General features: G+C 39.1%; 1 protein-coding gene across 1 annotated transcript; it reads left to right on the top strand.

Moving 5' to 3' along the window:
* Positions 1–1,317: 1,317 nt before the first annotated feature.
* Positions 1,318–19,276, top strand: ccdc71 (coiled-coil domain containing 71). The gene is made up of 2 exons (XM_054617820.1): positions 1,318–1,409; positions 15,714–19,276. Exon 2 carries the CDS (start codon positions 15,724–15,726, stop codon positions 16,795–16,797), a length of 1,074 nt encoding a protein of 357 aa, XP_054473795.1. The 5' UTR covers positions 1,318–1,409; positions 15,714–15,723; the 3' UTR covers positions 16,798–19,276.
* The last annotated feature ends 3,299 nt before the right edge of the window (positions 19,277–22,575 follow it).

Below are 22,575 nucleotides of genomic sequence, written 5' to 3'. Positions count from 1 at the left end.
ACGCCCAGTCGCGAAAAGCCACGCCCAGTCGTGACGTCACAAGTTACTTATGGCGTCACGGTTGAGAGCGGACCAAAAAAAATATTATTGTGAAATTAAATAAAACTCATATTTCTTTTGTTGTCTTGTAAAAAAAAAATTTACATTGTATTAATAATCTGAATCTGCAAAGTAACTAATAACTAACGTTGTCAAATAAATGTGGTTTAAAGTAAATAATATGACTTAAAATAAATTGTTTAAGTGTGCAGTTGCTCTTCAAGTGGTTAGATTAATCTATAACAATAGATCATAATTTGCTGATTTACATTGTATTAATAATCTGAATCTGCAAAGTAACTAATAACTAACGTTGTCAAATAAATGTGGTTTAAAGTAAATATTTGCGTTACTGTATGTTCTTAGTTAACCTTTGTTTGACCTCTGATTGGTTTGGTTGTCGATGCGAAGAGTTTTAGTCAAAGTCGCGTAGGCCACGCCCAGCCATGTAAGCCACGCCCAATCGTGTAAGCCACACCCAGTCGTGAAAAGCCACGCCCAGTCGTGACGTCACAAGTTACTTATGGCGTCACGGTTGAGAGCGGACCAAAAAAATAATTATTGTGAAATTAAATAAAACTCAAAAAAATGTATTTACATTGTATTAATAATCTGAATCTGCAAAGTAACTAATAACTAACGTTGTCAAATAAATGTGGTTTAAAGTAAATATTTGCGTTACCGTATGTTCTTAGTTAACCTTTGTTTGACCTCTGATTGGTTTGTAAATAATATGACTTAAAATAAATTGTTTAAGTGTGCAGTTGCTCTTCAAGTGGTTAGATTAATATATAATAATAGATCATAATTTGCTGATTTTCTTGTATTAATAATCTGAAACTACAAAGTAACTAATAAATGTGGTTTAAAGTAAATATTTGCGTTACCGTATGTTCTTAGTTAACCTTTGTTTGACCTCTGATTGGTTTGGTTGTCGATGCGAAGAGTTTTAGTCAAAGTCGCGTAGGCCACGCCCAGTCGTGAAAAGCCACGCCCAGTCGTGTAAGCCACGCCCAGTCGTGAAAAGCCACGCCCAGTCGTGACGTCACAAGTTACTTATGGCGTCATGGTTGAGAGCGGAAAATAAAAATAAAAAATAAAAATGTATATTTGTGTATTATGTTTTTTATCTTCTCAGTCGTCGTCGTCCCCCCCAAAAACAAAAATCAAAAAAAAAATATTATATGTTCCAGTCCCTTGCGCCCGTGTTCCCCACCCCCACCCCGGCGGCGGGGTTAACAGAGCCCGCCCTCCCTCCCTCCCTCCCCGGCTGCCTCCGCCTCCCTTCCCTGGTCTGTCATCCACACCGCTGTTGTTGCAGCCATTTTACCGTGGAGCGCCGAGGATGCCGTAGCGAGCGCCGTTGGAAGGTAATTCTGCCTTTTTTTGTACCCCTTCCCCGTTGGTAACCTTAACGGGTCTCACCGAACACGTCGGGTAGGCCGCTCGAACCGAAGGGGACCCATGTCGGGACTAGTATCTGCCCAGACAGAGGAGAAGGTTTCTGGGAGAGTCTGCGTGAAAAATGGCGACGTCTCCCTTCAAACCGCTGAAAGTTGTGAATGAGCTTCTCTACGGCGGCGGTTGGTGCGAGTGTAACGGCCAGTTCGTGAAGGGGGGGGGCGCTCGTGAGCTCTGCGCACGTTTTTTTTTGTAGCTCAACGCTCATTGGCTGACCTGGTTGGTTCGTCTTTGTAGCTCAACGCTCATTGGCTGACCTGGTTGGTTCGTCTTTGTAGCTCAACGCTCATTGGCTGACCTGGTTGGGTCGTTTTTAAAGGGTTTTGGATGTCGGTTTTTTTAAATGGAATTGTTGGTTTCTTTGTTCTTGTCATTTGAGTTAAGACATAAGTGTGTTTTTTGTTTTTTTTGGTTAGATGTGTTGACCTGTAATCTCGCAAACGTTTTGAGGGAACAAACACAGTCGAAATTAACGAATTAATTAATTGTATTCATATTAGTCTGTTTCACTTATTGTATTCGTATTAGTTTGTTGCACTTATTGTATTCGTATTAGTTTCTTGCACTTATTGTATTCGTATTAGTCTGTTGCACTTATTGTATTTGTATTAGTTTGTTGCACGTATTGTATTCATATTAGTTTGTTGCACGTATTGTATTCGTATTAGTCTGTTGCACTTATTGTATTTGTATTAGTCAGTTGCACTTATTGTTTGTTGCACTTATTGTATTCGTATTAGTTTGTTGCACTTATTGTATTCGTATTAGTCTGTTGCACTTATTGTATTTGTATTAGTCAGTTGCACTTATTGTTTGTTGCACTTATTGTATTCGTATTAGTTTGTTGCACTTATTGTATTCGTATTAGTTTGTTGCACTTATTATATACGTATTAGTTTGTTGCACTTATTGTATTCGTATTAGTTTGTTGCACTTATTGTTTGTTGCACTGTGAAAAATGGCGACGTCTCCCTTCAAACCGCTGAAAGTTGTGAATGAGCTTCTCTGCGGTGGCGGTTGGTGCGAGTGTAACGGCCAGTTCGTGAAGGGGGGGCGCTCGTGAGCTCTGCACACGTTTTTTTTTTGTAGCTTAACGCTCATTGGCTGACCTGGTTGGTTCGTTTTTGTAGCTCAACGCTCATTGGCTGACCTGGTTGGGTCGTTTTTAAAGGGTTTTGGATGTCGTTTTTTTTTAATGGAATTGTTGGGTTCTTTGTTCTTGTCATTTGAGTTAAGACATAAGTGTGTTTTTTGGTTTTTTTGGTTAGATGTGTTGACCTGTAATCTCGCAAACGTTTTGAGGGAACAAACACAGTCGAAATTAACTAATTAATTAATTGTATTCGTATTAGTTTGTTGCACTTATTGTTTGTTGCACTTATTGTATTCATATTAGTTTGTTGCATTTATTGTTTGTTGCACTTATTGTATTCGTATTAGTCTGTTGCACTTATTGTTTGTTGCACTTATTGTATTCTTATTAGTCTGTTCCACCTATTGTATTCGTATTAGTCTGTTCCACCTATTGTATTCGTATTAGTTTGTTGCACTTATTGTATTCGTATTAGTTTGTTGCACTTATTGTATTCGTATTAGTTTGTTGCACTTATTGTATTCGTATTAGTTTGTTGCACTTATTGTATTCGTATTAGTTTGTTGCACTTATTGTTTGTTGCACTTATTGTATTCGTATTAGTCTGTTGCACTTATTGTATTCCTATTAGTCTGTTCCACTTATTGTATTCGTATTAGTCTGTTGCACTTATTGTATTCGTATTAGTTTGTTGCACTTATTATATACGTATTAGTTTGTTGCACTTATTGTTTGTTGCACTTATTGTATTCGTATTAGTTTGTTGCACTTATTGTATTCATATTAGTCTGTTGCACTTATTGTATTTGTATTAGTCTGTTGCATTTATTGTTTGTTGCACTTATTGTATTCTTATTAGTTTGTTGCACTTATTATATACGTATTAGTTTGTTGCACTTATTATATACGTATTAGTTTGTTGCATTTATTGTTTGTTGCACTTATTGTATTCGTATTAGTTTGTTGCACTTATTATATACGTATTAGTTTGTTGCACTTATTATATACGTATTAGTTTGTTGCACTTATTGTATTCGTATTAATCTGTTGCACTTATTGTATTCTGTTTGTTGCCTATTGTATTCGTATTAGTTTGTTGCACTTATTGTTTGTTGCACTTATTGTATTCGTATTAGTTTGTTGCACTTATTATATACGTATTAGTTTGTTGCACTTATTGTATTCGTATTAGTTTGTTGCACTTATTATATACGTATTAGTTTGTTGCACTTATTGTATTCGTATTAGTTTGTTGCAATTATTGTATTCGTATTAGTTTGTTGCACTTATTGTTTGTTGCACTTATTGTATTCGTATTAGTTTGTTGCACTTATTATATACGTATTAGTTTGTTGCACTTATTGTATTCGTATTAGTTTGTTGCAATTATTGTATTCGTATTAGTTTGTTGCACTTATTGTATTCGTATTAGTTTGTTGCAATTATTGTATTCGTATTAGTTTGTTGCACTTATTGTTCTCGTATTAGTTTGTTTCTGTACTTTTGCTCTGGTTTATGCTCTTAGATGCTTGTTTAAGAAAGGAGATGCACTTATGACTTCTGGTGACTAGTAGTTCTCTTGAATACCTATGTTGAATACACTTATGCCGTGTTAAGCGAATATTTGCGACGCGTCCTCTCGTCAGTTTACTCGCAGGTCCATTTGTGTTTATTTGCTTCATTCACGCTAGACTCGCTGGAGAGGGTGAGGGGCTTATCTCCATGGAAACCGTCGTCAACTCAGCTATATATTTACACCATCAACCATGCAAGAAATAACTACTATATCTGCTTTATACTTGTGTGGCAGTCCCAGATATCCCAGGAAACTAAACGCCGTCTTGTCTGGGTTCATAACATCATCCGGTGGCGCCGTATTCAGTGAATCCAGCAAGCCACACGTCGGTTTACTACAGCTGTATGGACCGAAAATATACTTTTTTTTTTTACTGTACAAAAAGGGATGCCGAAATAACAACACAATGATGGTTGTTTGTAAAAAGTCAGAATTCATATTTTGTTAGTTCTATCTGCAAGACGACAAGGAAATCACTTTTAAAATGCTCACGCAAATTTTTCACCCGAGTTGAAATATTTAAACTTGCGCGAATAAGGGGGAATTTCGCCTCATTCGCCTCCGCCAGGCTCGAGCTTGCGTCTACTCGCGTGTATTCGTGTCTGTGCATTGACTTTACGTGTAAACTAAACGCGCGAAAAATTCGCTTCGCTTTTGGTGTATACACGCCATTATTGTAAGTCGCTTTGGATAAAAGCGTCTGCTAAATGACTGACTGAAGAAAAACAAAGTTGTTAGTGAGTTGGCGTGGTTAACTGTCACTTAGCTTGGAATGATACTGCAAAGTGAAACGTAGGAAATATTACTTAGTTGAACAAAAAATGCATAAACTGACTATCCTTGAACTTGCACATTGTATTCATAACACTCGAGTACTTCCTGATAGTTAATCCTGTCTCAAAGCTAGAATCCTAAACTGTGTATATGTACTTATAAACAAGCATCTAACAATCAGGTAGCATCAGATCAACCGCCATTATGCGCTCAGATCAATATTTATTAAAGCTATAGGTGATTAGACCGAAACACGCCGTCTGCCTAATGTCGGACAAATAACGTTGCCTTCTGAACAATTCATAAAAAATAGTGATATTTTAATTTCAGATCAAGTTAGTTTTAAGAATCGGATGGTTTGATTTAGTTTTTAAGTTGCTATTGATTTGGTTTTTCTTGATACTTTTGTTGATGGAATTTAATTTATGAGTTTTGTGTTAAATAATCTTCACCATGTCTCCACAGAGGCTTTAAAAGCCGGGGTTGTAAATACATTCTCTGCAATATCATATTTTCCACGCGGGTTATTGGACCCGGATCAGAGAAGAGATCTATTTTGTAATTTAATAGGATAGCTTTTGCCTTCGTCAATAACTGTTTATTCCATGAAAATATGTACAATCCTGACAGTAAGAAGCCAAGGGACTCATCAGTTTTCTTAGGATTGATTAGCCTCTGAAGGTGAAGGGCTTTATTTCAGTGTAGCCAGCGGATAGCTCGACCAAGACATCATTATCCGTACGCTACACTTTGCTAACAGTCCGATTAGCAACTTCAGATTGGATATGGAGTTGAAACGACGTGTACGAACGGATTGTTTCACAAGTAGCCAGTAAACAAGATCATTTTGAACCAATCAAATGCTAAATCATTGTCAGATGATAGCCGATCGCTTGAAACCAGTATACGTCTGATACCTAAACCTTGTCCTGTTGCCTACGGACAACTGAGTAGTGTTAGCATGTTCCCGGTTTGCAAGCTTGTTAGATGTTACCTTGCAAAAAATGTTTTGGGAGCCTTGCAGTTGCTAGGACAACAAGGCTGTATTTGAAGTCACGGACTAACGTATTGCATTCTACATTCTCAACTTAGTAGGCAGTATATAATATAATGATTAAATACGCCATCAACAGCAGACCGTTAACATCAAGTAATACGTCTACATATTGATCACCATGTAAGCTAGCTAGCTAAGCTTGAATAAACGTTTTTTTTTAAAAGCTAAAGCCTTATGCTTCGTTCACACCAAACACAAAGTGAATTTTCGCATTGTCTGACTTGCAGGAGTTTGATAACATGGTCATTATTGTTTATGTGTTGTAGTGGATACGCGAATGAGGCGAATTTTGCATCATTCGGGTCACGTCATTGGCGCCGCCCAGCGTGATTTGGTGTCTACTCTCGTCCCTTCGTACCTTTGCATTGACTTTGTCTGCAATCTCGTCGCGCCAAACATTTGTGCCGTGTTTGGTGTGAATACAACATTAACGTTTCTAGGTCACCAAGCCTCTCAATTCAGCCTATTTCTCAAAGATGTGAGGATACATTTTGCCATGCTACTTTCTGGTCTGATAGGGCCTGTAGACAAGTTTTTGTCAACAAACAATCCAGGAGGCTTGATCAGCATGGGGGTAGAAAATGCGTTGTCACAATGTATTGATTATGAAAATGTTAAGTATTTAGCTAATTTGTCCCTAAAGGTATAGCACACCACTGGACCAGACCATGATTTGAAATTGACCTCTAGGTGTCAAATTCAACTCAGCAGCAGCTCCACCAAAACTCGGAGGAGCTGGTCCACCTTTTAAGGACTTTTTTTAAGGACCAAGCTGACAGTATTTGGAACTACAAAGACTCTGTGAATCTGTGTCTGTTTGGGATTATAACCAAGGCTTAAGGCAATACAAGCTAGATATAGCGCCATGGTGCTATTGGCACAGGTTGCTGATGTGGGCTACTTTTTATTTTGCCATAATGACAAATGCTGGTTGGTATAAAATCAAACTGGTGTAACTTAAAAATTGTAAGAGACTGTTTTCAAGGCAAAATTTGTTGCATCACTTCTGCCTAGCTAACGTGATGCGTATTCCAGTGAGAAGCAGCAGCAGCTATTAGCAAAGATATTTCTAACAGCCTTTATAGGTTTGTATTCATTTTTTTTATGACATACTGTATTATGACTTTTTAAGGACATACTATATAATGATTTTTTTATGACATACTATACTATAAACTTTTTATGACTCACTTTTAATGACACACTAGGCTACAACTTTTTAAGACTTTTTATATGACGTACTATACTATGTCTTTTATTATGACATACTGGGCTTTGACCTTTTCTGACTTTACTATGATGTACTAGGCTGTGACTTTTAATGAGACACTATATTATACATTTTATGAATTAATTTCACAAAATAATAATGCCATTGTCATTTGTACAATTGAAGCCACAAACACAATGATGATCTCCTGATAAGTTGCCATTGTGGTTTATTTTCTGCCCCTGATACGTGTGCAGATCTAATTGAGGAAGTCACTCCGGAATACTTTGAGGGCAATTCTCGTCGTCAACCATGTTATTTATTGTCCTATAAGCCAGATTTTTTTTGCCCTGAAGTTGTTGCCTCAAGCTAATTTTAGAATTGGGTTGAAATTCATCTTGATTGGTTGTCATTTGACGAACAGTTTGTGAGGGTCAAGATGCCTGTACGATCAAGACGTTCGGGTAAATTTGGGTCGGCTGTCTGTCAGTTTTAGCAGTTCCATGGTTTGAATTTCCATCATGACTGCTATTAAAATATCCATATTGTTTGCATCTTCTGAAAATCTATAGAATTGCACAAAGTGTACGCTGCCTTTATCTCTTTCTCTCTCATTGTTGCGGATGTAGTTGTTAGATAAAGAGTCTTGTGACTACACATTTTGCTATCGTATACATGTTGGTCGTTGACAAACAAACAGAAATGCCAAGGAAATATTTGATGACGTTAGAAAGTTTCTTCAATACAAAGTGTGTCCACCTGAGAGAACCGAGGAGTTTATCAGAACTGAGCAATTTAACTGTGGTGACAACATTTTAGGTTTCTTTGTCCCTACAATCTAGCAAATATGTCACTTTACAAATACTGCCAGTTTTGTTAGCTGTGTTTTATCCTGTAATTACATTTTGCAACTAGAGTCGAGGATGATTGTCTTTGATAACCACACTTTTAACTGGAGTTTTGGTCGAACCCTAGGGAAAGTTTTGAGGGAAAATGTGGCTTTTAAATTAGCAAAATAAAATGACAAACATCTCCCAAAACCCCCTGAAAAAACCTAAAGCTTTGAGTGGAACTTTTGTTGAACGCTTTGTTTCCTTGAATGCCTAGCATGCCCCGCAATTGACAAGTGGCCGCTGATTTCTGAAGTTATCTAAAAGTTGCCTCATCATTTCACTACAAAAACATAAACATGGTAGCTGCTGGCTAGAGGGAGATCAGATGCAATACATGTCATTTATTTTTATTTTTAAAGAAGATACTCGAAGTACAGATCACCCAAAAAAAGAGCGCTTTCTATCATCTGCATGGACTTCTTAGTTATTGTTGATGATTATAAAATTCACGTTGACAACTTCCAGGATGGCTGCACTAAAGAACCATTGTATTCTGGATGACTATGGAGTGAATCAGCATGTGACCAGGCCAACACATAATGAGGGCCACACTGTGGACTTGTGTCATCTCCAAGGGTCTTAACGTCTGAGTAAAAGGTTGTGCTGGCTGATGTTGCTCTTTGAGATCATTCATGTTTTTTCTTTGTGATGACTATCTCTGTGTTCAAATTATTCATTCAGGCTTTCTATTCGTCACCCAGCCTCTTTTGGGTCTCAGCCAACAGTTTGAAGAGAAACGCTCGGGCGATTATTATTTTTATACATACCAGTCAAAAGTTTGGACACACCTTCTCATTCAACTACTTTGAAGAATCTAAAATATAAAACATATTCTGGTTTGTTGAGCATTTGTTTGTTTACCACATAATTCCATGTGTGTTCCTTCATAGTTTGGATGTCTTCAATATTAATCTACAATGTAGAAAAAAAAAAAAAAAAATAAAGAAAAACCATTGAATGAGAAGGTGTGTTCAAACTTTTGACTGGTACTGTATACTCCACTTGTCGTTAGTCAAAAAAAAAAAAGTCTCCATTCTTGGGCCTCTTCTGTTTAACATATACATGCTCCCAAATTTTCTTGGCATTATTATGCAGATGACACACAGATTTATATAAAGATATTATTGGGTGTCTATTTTCCCACACAATTACTGAGTAAGTCAATGACCTGATGTGCAGTTAAACAAAGATAAAACAGATGTCATTTTTTTCAGTTGTCGGCTTCAGTCTTTTAAGGTAAAAGACTTCAAACCAGTCCATAAATGTTGATGTGATCTTAGACCAAAATTTTTACATCCACATTAAGATGGATGTCTAAATTTTCTTTCACCTGAAAAAAGAATTTAAGGACTGGCTGGTTCATAAAGCGGCACACGGAATTCAGAGTAAGTAAATACATACATTACATAAAATTCGGTGTCCTCTTTTTGTGGGGCTTACTAGGGAGAACCTACCACCAAAACGTTTTGCTCCGTTCCGTACAGTGTTATGTTACTTGCCCTTATCTTTAACCATGTTTGGAGTTGTTGCCAAAATATAACGGTATCTTATCTAGTGTCTCTAAGTTTTGTTTCTTGGTCAATCCCTCCCATGCTTTTTCCCATGCGCTTTATTCTATTGAAACAATGCTTTGACTTTGAAAATCCCTTTTCAAGGATTCAACATTTATTTTTTGTAATTATGCAACACATGGTTTCACAACAATATGCAGTTGCAGCCCATTTGCTACCCAAGTAACACATGACAAACAAAGGATCAAAAGGAGCTAAAAACAATACTCTAGGCAATGTAGCGGGAATCTTGTCATTACAAAGTTGACCTCAGGGAAAGACTGTCCATCAACTTTGACGATGTTTGAGTACCAAGCATCATAGATAAACAAGCGCACCTCTTTCCTACAGAGCCCAGGAATAAAGTTGTCAAAACATATTTTAGTTGTTTAAATGAGTTTATAAATGTAACTGATTGTTTTAAACAGGCATATGAAAACGTCTATCGATGGCAGGCCCAAGTCTAAATTGTGTTGTTGCAAACTTGCTGATGTCAGCGAATCACCAATTGTAGTCAAAAAAAATTGTATAACGTATTGTGATGAAACAGTGATTTACATAGAATCTAGTAGAAAATAATCAGATCATGGAGTCGTCACAATTTTAGTTTTACTTTGAATTTTGGCTTTATCTCAAACTGATCATTATTTTTCATGTGACCCATACAATTTTCTTCACTGTTTAATCTCTATAGGAAGATCTATTTTGTTATATTGTCTGGGCTTAAACATTTTTATGTTTTTCAAAAATGTGTTGGCTAAATCTGGAATAGTCGAGAACAATATTCTCTAACTGGCCATTTGCCTGAGTGGGACAGCCTGGGATCTATTTTGTCCACGTCATTCACCCTTATGTTGAACTCGAAATACAAGACATTGAGCAACAAATTGTTGACATTTCGGTACTGACATTTATTGTTTTGTAAGTCAACATGACAGGGTGATTATTTGTTCGTTCTTTAGAATGCCACCAAACAAGCTTTGCACGCGAGATTGGCCGAAAGCATTTTGTTAAAACCACCCTGTGGCTGAGACGAAGCTGCCAGAAGGACAAGAGGAATAATAATACTGACAGATATCAGTATCAGGATGTTAATTCAGAAATTATTAGTTATTTAATCTATTACAATTTAACATTTGTTTCCAGTAAGATATTGATGACTTTATATAGAGACTTCTGTTGTAAACATAACTTGCTATTCTATAAACAATATTTTGATATGTTTTAAATATAAATTCTAACCCTGTTCTGAATTTATTTTGTTAAACCACTAAATCTTACACACTGTTCCTTTTGAATGATTTTGGTTCATCATCTGCGGTTTGGAATAATCAGATTTCCACATAGTCAAAGAAAAAAAAAATGTGCATCCTGGCTTTAGTTCAGTGATAAAATCCTATCACGCTGGGAAGCTTCTCTCCTGCCGGGCTCCTGGCAGCGCTGTCAGAAGGTCTGTAACTATTTTTATTTTTTTTGGAAGCTTTGAATGTCTGCCGTCATATTTTATCAAGTTACATGTGTGTCTGTGCTTGTTTGAGAGGGACTCGAGGTGGACTATTGCATCCAGTGTTTCTGTAAGTAATTAAGAACTCACCCAGAATGCTGCTTTGTTGCCGACCCAACTGAACTAGTGATATTTTCTTGTATGCTTACCCGAACCAGACCATCAAGCAGGTTGTCTCCAGATTTGATGGGTTGGCCCCAGGAATCAAATTCTACAAAATGATCTGCAACTGTGCAGAAATACTGTGTTTCAACAGGAAAAAAAAGAAGAAGCTGTGCAGCATTCGAATGTTGATTTTAGAATTTTAATTTGATCGCCCAGATTATGAACTAAGCTTCAAAGAGTCAGACTATTTGGTACAGCCTTTGTTGTCGGCACTGAATGGTAGAGGAAGTTGTTCAATCATCTGTTTCAAAAGTATTGTTTTTTATCAATTGCATCCACATTTCTACATTTGACAAATTCTGCAATACTCTGCATTTCACAGTCCATGTTATCCGCTATTCAGTCCATGTTATCAGCATCACAGAAATCATTGGACCTTACAAACACCAGGTGGGGATGGGAACTCTGCAGGTTTCTGTTGCAGGTGTGCAGTCCTTCTGTCTGTCTGGCAGCAGTATGGATACTTTGTGTGATTAATGGGCCTGATGTTCAATTGCAGAGTCGCCAGAGATCTTTTTGGCCAGCTCTGCTCCTGTAGGCTGCGCTGTTTAAACTGCAAAATGAATAAATGAATTAACATTTTTGGGGGCGGAGTAGACACAGAGCAGTTTGTTACCCGATATGCTATCTCTAGCTACTATCTCATTCTTTGTGTTCAGTGTTCTTGAATGTTAAACAGATCAAGGCTTGTAATGTTAGATCATGTCTGAGGTTGAAAATGACCAACAGCCAGCAGACTGCTGCTGTGATCATGTAGAGGCAGACTTTGTCTCCCGGGCAGCTAATTAGCATCTTGACCTGTTTTCTCTACAGTTTTATAATGCTGTTGATGGCTGAGAAGTTCTTTTGACCTCTGTTGATCTGAAAACATACGTTGTCTTAATATAGCAAGTTCTCCCAGCAAAAAAAGCAAGCATCAGTTTGAAAGTAAGACTGTATTGAATCTAGCTTAATGTTCTTGTTCATTATACAGATTGTAGCCACTGACAATTAGAGAAGGACCGATTGCAATTTTTTGGGCCGTTTCCAATTGGGGAAAAAAAAAAGTACAGTAATAACAATGTTTAAAGGGTCATTCTGAGGTCATTCTATGTTTTGTCTACAGGTCCGTGATAAATAGTCATATTAAACTAAATATTTCTCTCTGTCTGTGGCACTCAAGCCCGAGCCTATTTGTTCCTACTGAAGACTTAAAAATCTAAAAAAATGCTCACAAATTTAGCTTCTCTTTTATTTAAAAAAAAGTAACTTCCTCAGATATTGATAATAATGAAGAAACATGTCACCCTGTCGCTCAACATTCTCTTCTACTTGCTCGTTAGTTATATTTTTTACATTTCTTTATCTTATTTGATAGTTGATTGAACGTCTTTGGGTCTTGAACTGTTGATCAGACAGAACAAGCAACGGACAAAATCACCACGGACTGAAGAAAATGCTAATGGATTTTCATAATATTCTGAGATTCTTAATGGGGCAAAAATGAAGGGAAAAACTTAATGTTTAGCCATGAACCAGCGAACGTTAACGGATGTTGTGATGTGATGCGTTTAGGCTCTATTCATTAAAACTGAGTATTTTAAAAATGTATTTTTGACATTAAACTTCGATAAATATAGTTGTTTCAAGGAGTTTATTAGACTATCTCTCTAGACTAACTGGGATTCTTCCAAATTGGTGGAACGCCATATCCTTTCAAGTTTTAGTGATTTTTGCTTTAATTGGCGGGTTTGAGGGTTATACCAAGGAGCTAAACAATGGAGCTAAAACTACTTGTTTTACTATCTTCTGTTTTAGAGCGACAATGGCGTCGAGTGTTATCAGCAGTAAGCCTGTAGCACTTTCGTCAAGATGATCAACTTGGGTGGGATTGAATTTAGCATAGGAGTTATATTGAGATAGAACATTGATGGAATTACCTCCTTAAATTTAGCTACAGCACTATCGGATAGACATCTAGAGTAGAACATTTGGCATGTACTTGGTGTTCAAAAGTTATTAAATAATGGTCAATTTAGAAGAAGATTCTTTGTTAAGACTATCAAATATTCAATTTCAATGCCATGTGCCTAATCAAGACTGAGGGTGTGGTTGAAACCGTGAGGGGGTTTCTGTACACTCTGACGAAAGTCAATCGACTCTAATGAGATAAACTCAGCAGTACTTTAGCGGTGCTTAGGCTATTATTACGCTCAATCAGCATTGTGTGAACTCGTTTGTCAAGGCCTTGTAAGGTTATTGTCACCTCTTAAATATAAGTTCATCATACCAGTTAAAGTAGGAATTACATTAAACCTATTAAATATTTTTCGCGTGATGCACGAGGTTCTCAGTAACAACAGACAGTGAGAATTATCTAGCTAACGCGGCACCACAGCAGCAATGCTGAGGATGGGCCGGAGCAGTTCAGCTAGGTAGGCAACACCCACAGGTAAAGGTGGCTCGTACCTAACCATAGACGGTATAACCGGTGTGAGTGTAACATAGTTTGTTGGATGTTGTGGCAAGTAGATCTCCCTCGTCCGCATTCCCAAACCATGATTTGCACGTTTTTGTTTGCAAAACTTTCGACACTAATATTTATGTAAATGAGAACAACTTTTGATCAATTGAATGATAAATTGAACATTTATTATTACATTTCCTTCCATGCTTTGTTTCTGATAAATTGCTGTTTCCTTTGTCCTCTTTTTGGTGGTGGTGCGAATAAAAGAAAATTATATTACATTTGGGAGTTTCCCTCCCTCGAGGCTACCATGGCAAGTTTTTTTCTTTTTTTTTTCTTTTTTTTTTTTTTCAGGGCGTTGTTTCCACTGTCCCAGAGGTCCTGGTTGCCATGTTAGCTAGCGACGCTTGCTTAGATTGAGGGTATAAAGGTGCAGAATTGGTGCTGAACTGAGACGAGGTCGAAGTGTTAACGAGCCAGCTGAGGTCGTTCTATCAGCAGATCCTGGAGCTTTATTGTTTCTTATATTCTCTGCTGTCTGATGGTCTGACTATGTGAGGTGTCTGATTACACTGCTGCTGAAAGCAAACTAGCTTCTCCCCCAAGCATTAATCTAGCAATTAAAAAAATCCCCAGCCTTTGTGTTCACAGCTGCAACAGTACATGTTTATGTTAACATTTTATATTCAGGTGACTTAACAATAACATGACGGAGTGAACTCAGCTGCTTCAGTTTCTGGTGTCAGTACCCAGAACCTGCAGAAATGATGATGCTAGAGAAATGTTTAGGAAAAACAAGAATTGAAGCATATATTATTTAGATGTGAAGAGATATTGCACTCTGAACAGATGGGAACATGTGGTTTTGTGATTGTCTTTTGATGCCTGATAGACACAATTTGCCTCAATCTGTCAGCCCTTCAGAGTCCGAGTCATACTGCCGAAAAATTGAAAATGCACATTATGTAATTAAAGCAAATCCTCTCCAGGAATTAGTGGAAATTACTTCTTCCAGTGGTACTAGTATCTCTGAGGTCCATCATGGAGAAACATCCATATGGGCAGAAACATGGTCCACACAAGTATGCAAACGCAAATGCCACAGGGGCCCGGGTTGGATTCTGGGCTTGCCGACCCTTCTGTGTGAGGTTTGCATGTTCTCCCCGTGTCAACTTAGGTTCTCTCCGGGTTCTGTGTATTCCTCCCACAGTCCAACGACAAGCAGTATAGTTTAATTGTGGACTCTAAATTGCCCATAGGTGTTGATTTGAGCGTGAATGGTTATTTGTCTCCATGTGTCAGCCCTCTGATAGCTTGACAACCTATCCAGGGTGTTCCCTTCCTTCGCCCAATGTCTGCTGGGATTTGGTTCAGCCCTGCGACCATGAATAGGATAAGAAGTTGCAGATAATGGACAGATGGATGGAAGGAAATGACGAGGCCTGGCCCAGCTGGCACAAATGTGCATCTCCAAACATACCGTCTGTGGAGGAACGTGTGCTGCTGTGCTTATTACTGCACAGATGTAAGAAAAAAATAAATGAATGAAGAGGCCACGAAGTGTCATAAAAAAAAAATGCATACGGGCATGTTCAGCAGGAGCTTTGTCAGACGTGGTTGTTCTGGGTGGGAGTGAACCCAAAATGGTCAACTTTCTCTTGTTGTTTCATGTTATTGTGTGCCTGGCTGCAACCTACCTTATAGCTTGTGCTTCTTCCTTATTTCCTGTCATGTCTCTGGGAGTTTCATGCCTTTTTTATTGGTTAGCAACAGCAAACAATATATATTCTTTTTCTTTTTCTTTTATTAAAAAACAAACCTTTGGAATTTACGGGTGGTAAATTCCTCCTCTTTTTAAAAGAATGGGGCTCAAAAGCAGTTGTAACAAAATAAGGTTGCATTTCCGTGATTCAGTTTAACCAAATGCTTTCTGTATTCCCGGCAGGACTAGAAACATGGCTGAGGCGGCACGAGGTCCCGTGGTTGCCCGGCCATTGGCATTTGCCAATGAGGAGCGGGCAGTTCACTCCTGGTCCCGGATCTCGTCAGCGGGGCACAACGTCCTCCTGGATGCTCTGAAGATCCTCAGCCCGATGTCCCGCGACCTCTCGAGCAGTGAGGAGCTGGTCACCTTCTTGAAGGAGCTGGGCGAGGAGGGCCACAAGCCCGTTGTGCTGCGTAGCAAAGATGTGTATGGCTACCGCTCCAGCACAAACCAACCGCTGACCGAAGACATGCTGAAGCCACAGAACAGGAACGTCAGACCCACCGCCAAGAGGAGGGGAAGGAAGCCAATGGTCAGGAAGAGAGAGGTGCACCCGTCGTGGAACGCCTCTGACAAAAACAACCCCAAGATTCAAGGGGTCCGCCCTCCAGAGCTGCTGGTGGACCACCGTGCCATCATCTGCAGCAGGACAACCGGTCGGACTGTAGAGATGTCGCAGGCGCTGGAAGTGCGGCCGTGTCTCAGACTGACCAACATTGAGGGTCTATCTGGCTTCCATACGGCCAGACTCCAGATCCACACTTCCTGGGACTCGTCCTCTGGGGCACCCTCTGTTGCCTTTTCACAGCAACAGCACCCTCCAACGCTTTCAGGAATACCTTCGCAGCCTTCTCAGAACTGTGGTGGGGCGCCCACCAAAGCTGTGGCCTTGTTCAGCCAGAAGAGCCTGTCCTGCCCCATCCGATTGGACGGCGCCCTCATCGGAGATTCTGCACCGGTCTTCTACGCAAATGGACGGGCGTTCCCAGAGACTCACACAGAGCTCACCAGCAACGGCTGGAGGAGCAACGGCGTGCACCGAGATGGTCGGGGCCCGAAGGAACTTCACATCCCCACCCGGCAAAGAAACGGGTGGAAGGACAAAAAAAGTCTTCGATGGAAAGTGGTGAAAGTGGATGACTCTCGCTCTGTGGCGGAGGCCCGCAGAAAGGCACAGAAGATCCTACAGGTCAACCTGTCTCCAATGATTCAGATCCAACCTCTCAACCATGTGCTGAGAGACTTCAGATACCAGAACAAGTGACAATACCCCCCCTCCCCACGACCCACAACCATTGTTTCCTTTAGCAGATGTTAGTGTTTTACATCCATTAGGCTGCACCTGGCTGAGCCCCAGTGTTCATAGCAGACGTCTTACATGGGTTTTTGTGATCTCTGCTGAGTGTTGGCGGTAGAGAAGTCAGAGTCTGTCTGTGGAAGTCCTGATTCCTGACAGGGGCACTTGGGATTGAAAGGCATTTGAAGTCAGGTGATGCTCTTCTCAGCAGGCTGGGAAAGGACTATCGGCCGAATGCTGGTACATTATCACGGTCCACTTTAGTTTACACTATACAATACTTCAACCAACCATCATTCTGCTCTGAGTTGACCGCCTGCTAGCCGATGTTGCTGATGTAGTTTAGGGCGCAGCATCCACTGTGACTGTTAGGTTAAAGGTGAATTTTCTGCCCTTCAACAAGGCACTTGGTGCTCACAGTTGTTTTTAAATAGTTTCTATTACTCATTTGAAGTATTCCGCTGTTTTGTTGAAAAGTATTTTTTACTTGTAGCGCTTACAAACAGTGCTGTCAATCTGAAGCGCCCCATTTTCCCACTTGAAAGAAGGAAAAAGATGAAGCTTGTGGTGGGACAAGGCGATCCCATTGGACAGATGAACGGCTTGATGAGCAGGGCAGGTTTCCAAAGCCTTCAGAGGAGCAGACATGGTGGTTGGTTGGTTGGTCCCAGCAAAACAAATGAACTAAACAAAAGGAGGGGGGGAAGAGAAAAGCGTTTAGTTTGTCTTCCTTTTTTGTATTTTTGTTGTTTTTCCACTGGAAATTGGGAAGGCTCTGGGAGCGAGTACAGCAGGGAATCAAAACCCGTGGCCCATACAGATTGATACTTGGATGTTTTGTTTGTCCTTCACAAAGTGTTCCTTTTGGTTTAGTTTATCCACACACACACACAATGGAGTATTTTCAACTGTTGGGTGATTTGATGTCTTACAGTAACAAAACATGATTCAATGAACTGCAGAAAATGGCGGGTATGGAAGGAGACTTGGTCTTTTAATCTTAATTCTAGGAAATCCTTGAGAATTATAAAATACAAAAATTCTGACCTCACTCTTCAGACTTTAGTGTCATTATTAAACAATCTCTAAATCATATATTTACAATTTTCCAAATGTTCAATTATTCTCATGATGTGGCCCCGGTCTACCTCCATGAGTTTAAGGAGTTTTACACCAGTTACAAAAACAACCTTCAGCTGTCGGTCCAATGCTGCTCAAGATTTACTTTTGTCCAATACATTTCTGTACTTCACAAGCAACCAACTGCCATTTGTAGACTTGAAGTAAAACATTTGTTTGGCTGAAATAAAAAGTGTAACTTGAGCTGCAGGACAATAAGTGACTTGGCGCAAAAAAGGTTCAATCTCTCATCAGAACTCGTCCAGGCTCTGTTGAGTCTATGTCAGGAATTGCACTTTGAGAGTGAGACAGTGCGTCATTGTCGCCCCGTTTCTTTGAACATGAAAGTCATTAATATTCTTATTTCCTGCGTACTGTAGAAAAAGTGTGAAATAATATCAACTACGGTTCGACTTACTTTGGGCCCACACTGGTTTCTGCAACAGGTGCTAACTTTGCAACGTTGGTGCTGAATTAAATGACCGGCACAAGAATGTCGTCATGTTTCTGTTTTTGTAGTTCAGATTGGAGCATTTAGGAGCAGTGACTTCTGGTGAGTTCTTTTTCTGACAGGCTGATAGCACTGTTGCCCTTTGCAGGTTGGGATGAGCATGCTAAACTGCCGTGTGTGATTTCCAAAGGGTTTTTACTGTGAGGAGCAACCTGAATCCGTTTTCATGTTACCATCTGTTTAAATCTCCTGTGAATTACCCTAAAAGTTGTGTTTGCGATGTTTGACCACATTGAACGAGACAAGCATTTGTTTTAATCACAAAAACAGTACTTTAAACACAAAATCATAGTCTCTTAGTCCACGTACTAGCTTTTTCTTGAGCTTCTACTGATCTCAAGACCATTCAATGTGAATGTAAGCTTACGAAAAAGCCAGTCACTGGACCTTTACAAGTTTCTTTTCTCTTTTTTTTTTTAGTTTATTAGAATTTTTTCCCCAAGAAAACCAGCCACTTGTTACTAGAACTAAGCAGATTTAAAGTGGAAATCTTTGCTTTTTGGCTCAAAGTCCATGCATTATTCTGGAATTGGCAACCTGTTCCTCCGTTTAAACTGAGGCCACATCAGTGTTTGGCTTTACAGATTTCTCTGTAAATTCTTTCGTAATTCTCTGATTGTATGAATTTAACGTTCTGGAAGAGTCTCTGTTTCCTTGCGCCCTCCCCTGCAATCTGTCTGTACACGGTCATGTTCATGCCCACCGACATCTCCCTTTTCTAGATCTTCTATCTGTTAGTCTTGTTTGTGCCACACTTGTATAATATTGTATTTCCTACATGATCTTTGAAAACTCTTTTTGTTCAATAAAACTGCTCTGAAAATAATTCTTCTCTTATTTTGAGAAGTTTAGTTTCATTACATTATTTGATGTTTTTGTTCTTGGACCCCTGATTTAAAAAGCAAAAAGTCTTGTTTTGTTGAAGTATTTATATATAAATATATAAATTTCTTTGCCAATTCCAAATTATTTCTAAGAACTATAATTGACAGCAATTGTTGTGACTTTTCTCCAATGGAAAATTTAATTGTATGTTGCCTATTAAATGGCTCAAAGACGGACTGACCAAAGATTTAAAAACATGCAATGACTCGCCGGTTAGCGTCCGTAGGGCCTTTCACTCAGAACACGACCATATCACATCAGATTTTTGCTGTTTAGAGTAAAGCCTTGTGAGCTGAACCCAGCAGCTGAATCCCCTGTGTGAAAATGTGACCAGTGTTGTGTTGAATACGGTTTCCCGTGTGATATTTGTTTCCATTTTAAGCCTGGTTCATTTGTTAGAAATTTCAACTTTGCCCTAGTGAAAGGTGGACGAACCCCATCAAAATCCAAGATGGCTACTCCACGCATCAACAGTACAATAGTCATATTTGTGTCTCATTAAATCAGTCATATATACACAGAACAGTCCAACTTCTGTGTACATGTTGCTACAGTGTTTGTATGTAGAAAATACCGGGTAATGCGCAGACCCTGGCGAGGTCAAACACCATTTTTCAAGTTTTCAGACTTGTTATTCTGAAACGCAGTAAACTAGGTGAAGAACGCAGCATAAACCTGAACCAGCCCGTGTCCATAACGCTGCGATCCATTGCAAGTCGGAAGTCGATGATTCTGAGTCCGTATTTTCGACTCCCAATCCGAATGCTTCCCGATGCATCTGCTTGGGGGAAAATAGACACCTACAACAAAACGATGTTTGTGTGAAGGTTTCTGAGCTTCACAAGCATCTACAGAGCACCTTCATCACTTATCACAGCGCCATTAGTGAAACTAAAAAAATCTTGTGGCGACATATTACTGGAGATCTAATTTAAGACATTGCAAGTATCCACGGAAACCCTGTCAAAGAGACGGGTTCAGTAGACTAAACTGACTCGCTGGGTGCCCTTACGATATGCCCCTTTGCGTCTGATTGGCTATGCCCTTCCAGGCTGTTGCTAAATGCTAACTTTAGCCTAGCTATGATGCTACCAGGCACTACTTTTACTCATTTTTAAAGCGAGAAATCAACTGTTATGAATATTGGCGGTTTTACCCACATTTTAGAGCTAGTGATATATGCATCTCTACTGACCTATTGTCCATTCCCGTCCTGCCTCCTTTTCTTTCTGTCCCGTCCCATTTAAGTGATTAATGGTGCACGCACCCGTCTCACAGGAATCTCAGGAATCCCGTTATCGGCCTCTAATTTGTATCAGATCCAGCAAGTCGTCGAAGTGGGAAGGTCACTTGGGAAGCATAGGAAAGAACAAAGGCCTACTAAACTATAATTATCTCTACTCCTAGACATGGAAATAAAAGACAGTTATTCAGGAACAAAGAAGAACGTTAAGGGGTTTAACTCATGGATATTATAACAATATCCACAAACAATTGTGGAAACTCTGTTTCGAATGTCAATTCATCTGGCAATTCTTTTACACCTTTTTATATACTACCTGTTTTACGACCTGTTTACATGTGCATAGACTATATATTTATAAGGCTTCATCTCATTACACATATACATTTATTACATTCCTGTTTACTGCTTTTTTCACTTTGCAATCAATGTACACCAGTCTACCACAAATATATATTTGATTTTGTTTTATTTTATAAAATAAATGATTGAATAATATAAATAATATATATTAGTTTGAGCATTATTGGAGTGAGCCTGATATCTAAGATTTTCATTGCCAACTATTGCGTCTCTGAAATTGTAATCATGACAATAAGTGACTTGAAAACACTGATAATAAGAACAGAGTAATTCCGCAACTTTCCTGTTGGTGGCGCTATAGCTCCGCCCGTCTGCAATCCTCTATTAAATAAAGAGACGAAGCCAGGTGAAGTTAATTAAAAACATTACCGTGATCACCATCATCTGCCTTGTTCAAACAATCAAAACCAAACAACCGAGAGCTAGAAGTTAGTCGGGCGTTTCAGTGACGGTATCAGCGAAGTTTACGTTAGCTAGCAGGAAGCTAGTTAGCATCAATTATGAATGGCGGAGGTGGTTGATTTAAAAAAATAAAATAAAAAGAATCAAGTACACCTGGATATGTTTACCGTCTGGATATTAACCACTTTCCCTCCATGAAGAAAGACAAGAAAGAACATCTTCATACCAACAAATAAATATTGAAAAAACATTACATATATTTACCCCACCCTTTTACCCTCAACATTATTCTACCACTGTATTTTAAAGGGCCAGTCTATGTAGAACTGTAACGTCTCCCTTGTGCCAAGTGTGGAGGAGAACCACGGGGGGCCATCGCGAATGGCGCGAATCTATATATTGGTTTGTCCCTTCTGGGCTGCTGTAGAAACATGGCGTCTTTCTCCTTGAAGAGGAAGGAAACAAGAGTCTTTAGATATGCAAATAATGGCTAGATACAGAACAAGATGTTCTTCTAAAACAGGTTTGGTAAACTGCTGTGCCTAGTTACAGTTGCTAAGCTGCGATTAGACAAATCACTGTTGAGAAGTTTTTAACTGATATTTGACCGGAAGTGCCTGAATTCACCACTAATTTATTCAAGATCTGTTAAAGACCAATCTGTAATCCTGCCCTTCTTTTTTATTACAATTTCCTCTCATACTTGTTAAGCGAGCTACAGTCGTCATCATTAGAGGAAATAAGATCATTTAAAAAATGTTTATTAAGCAACCTGTTCCTCCAGTTCATAATGTTTATTTGCTTCTGTAAATGGGAATAGGGATTATTTCAGTGCCTCAACTTGTTTGATTAATGCAAAACATTTTACATCCGTCATAATGCTCCATGAGCAAATAAATCCTGAGGCGTAATGTATCAGAGCTATGTGTTCAGCCTGATGGCATTATCTCTGCTGTGGGAGGTGGAGCAGGTGGAGACCAGATTTCAAAGCCAAAGAGGAAATAGGTGACATTTCAGTGTTGAGGGGGGGTGACACGTTGAGCGAAGCAAGATGCTCAGCTGGCTGGTATTTGACCTTTGACTCACAGCTGTAACGGTTGATTCTAATGAGAGGCACAGTACGAAAATGTCAAAATATCCTTTGATGTAAATCTGTATGTGTAGTCTCTTCTCTCTCTTCCAATTGATCGTAGTTTTTCCGCAGCAACGCTATACAAACAAA

Source organism: Anoplopoma fimbria, chromosome 17 (genome assembly GCF_027596085.1).
Source record: "Anoplopoma fimbria isolate UVic2021 breed Golden Eagle Sablefish chromosome 17, Afim_UVic_2022, whole genome shotgun sequence".
NCBI lineage: Eukaryota > Metazoa > Chordata > Actinopteri > Perciformes > Anoplopomatidae > Anoplopoma > Anoplopoma fimbria.
This window is presented reverse-complemented; position numbering and strand designations above follow the sequence as displayed.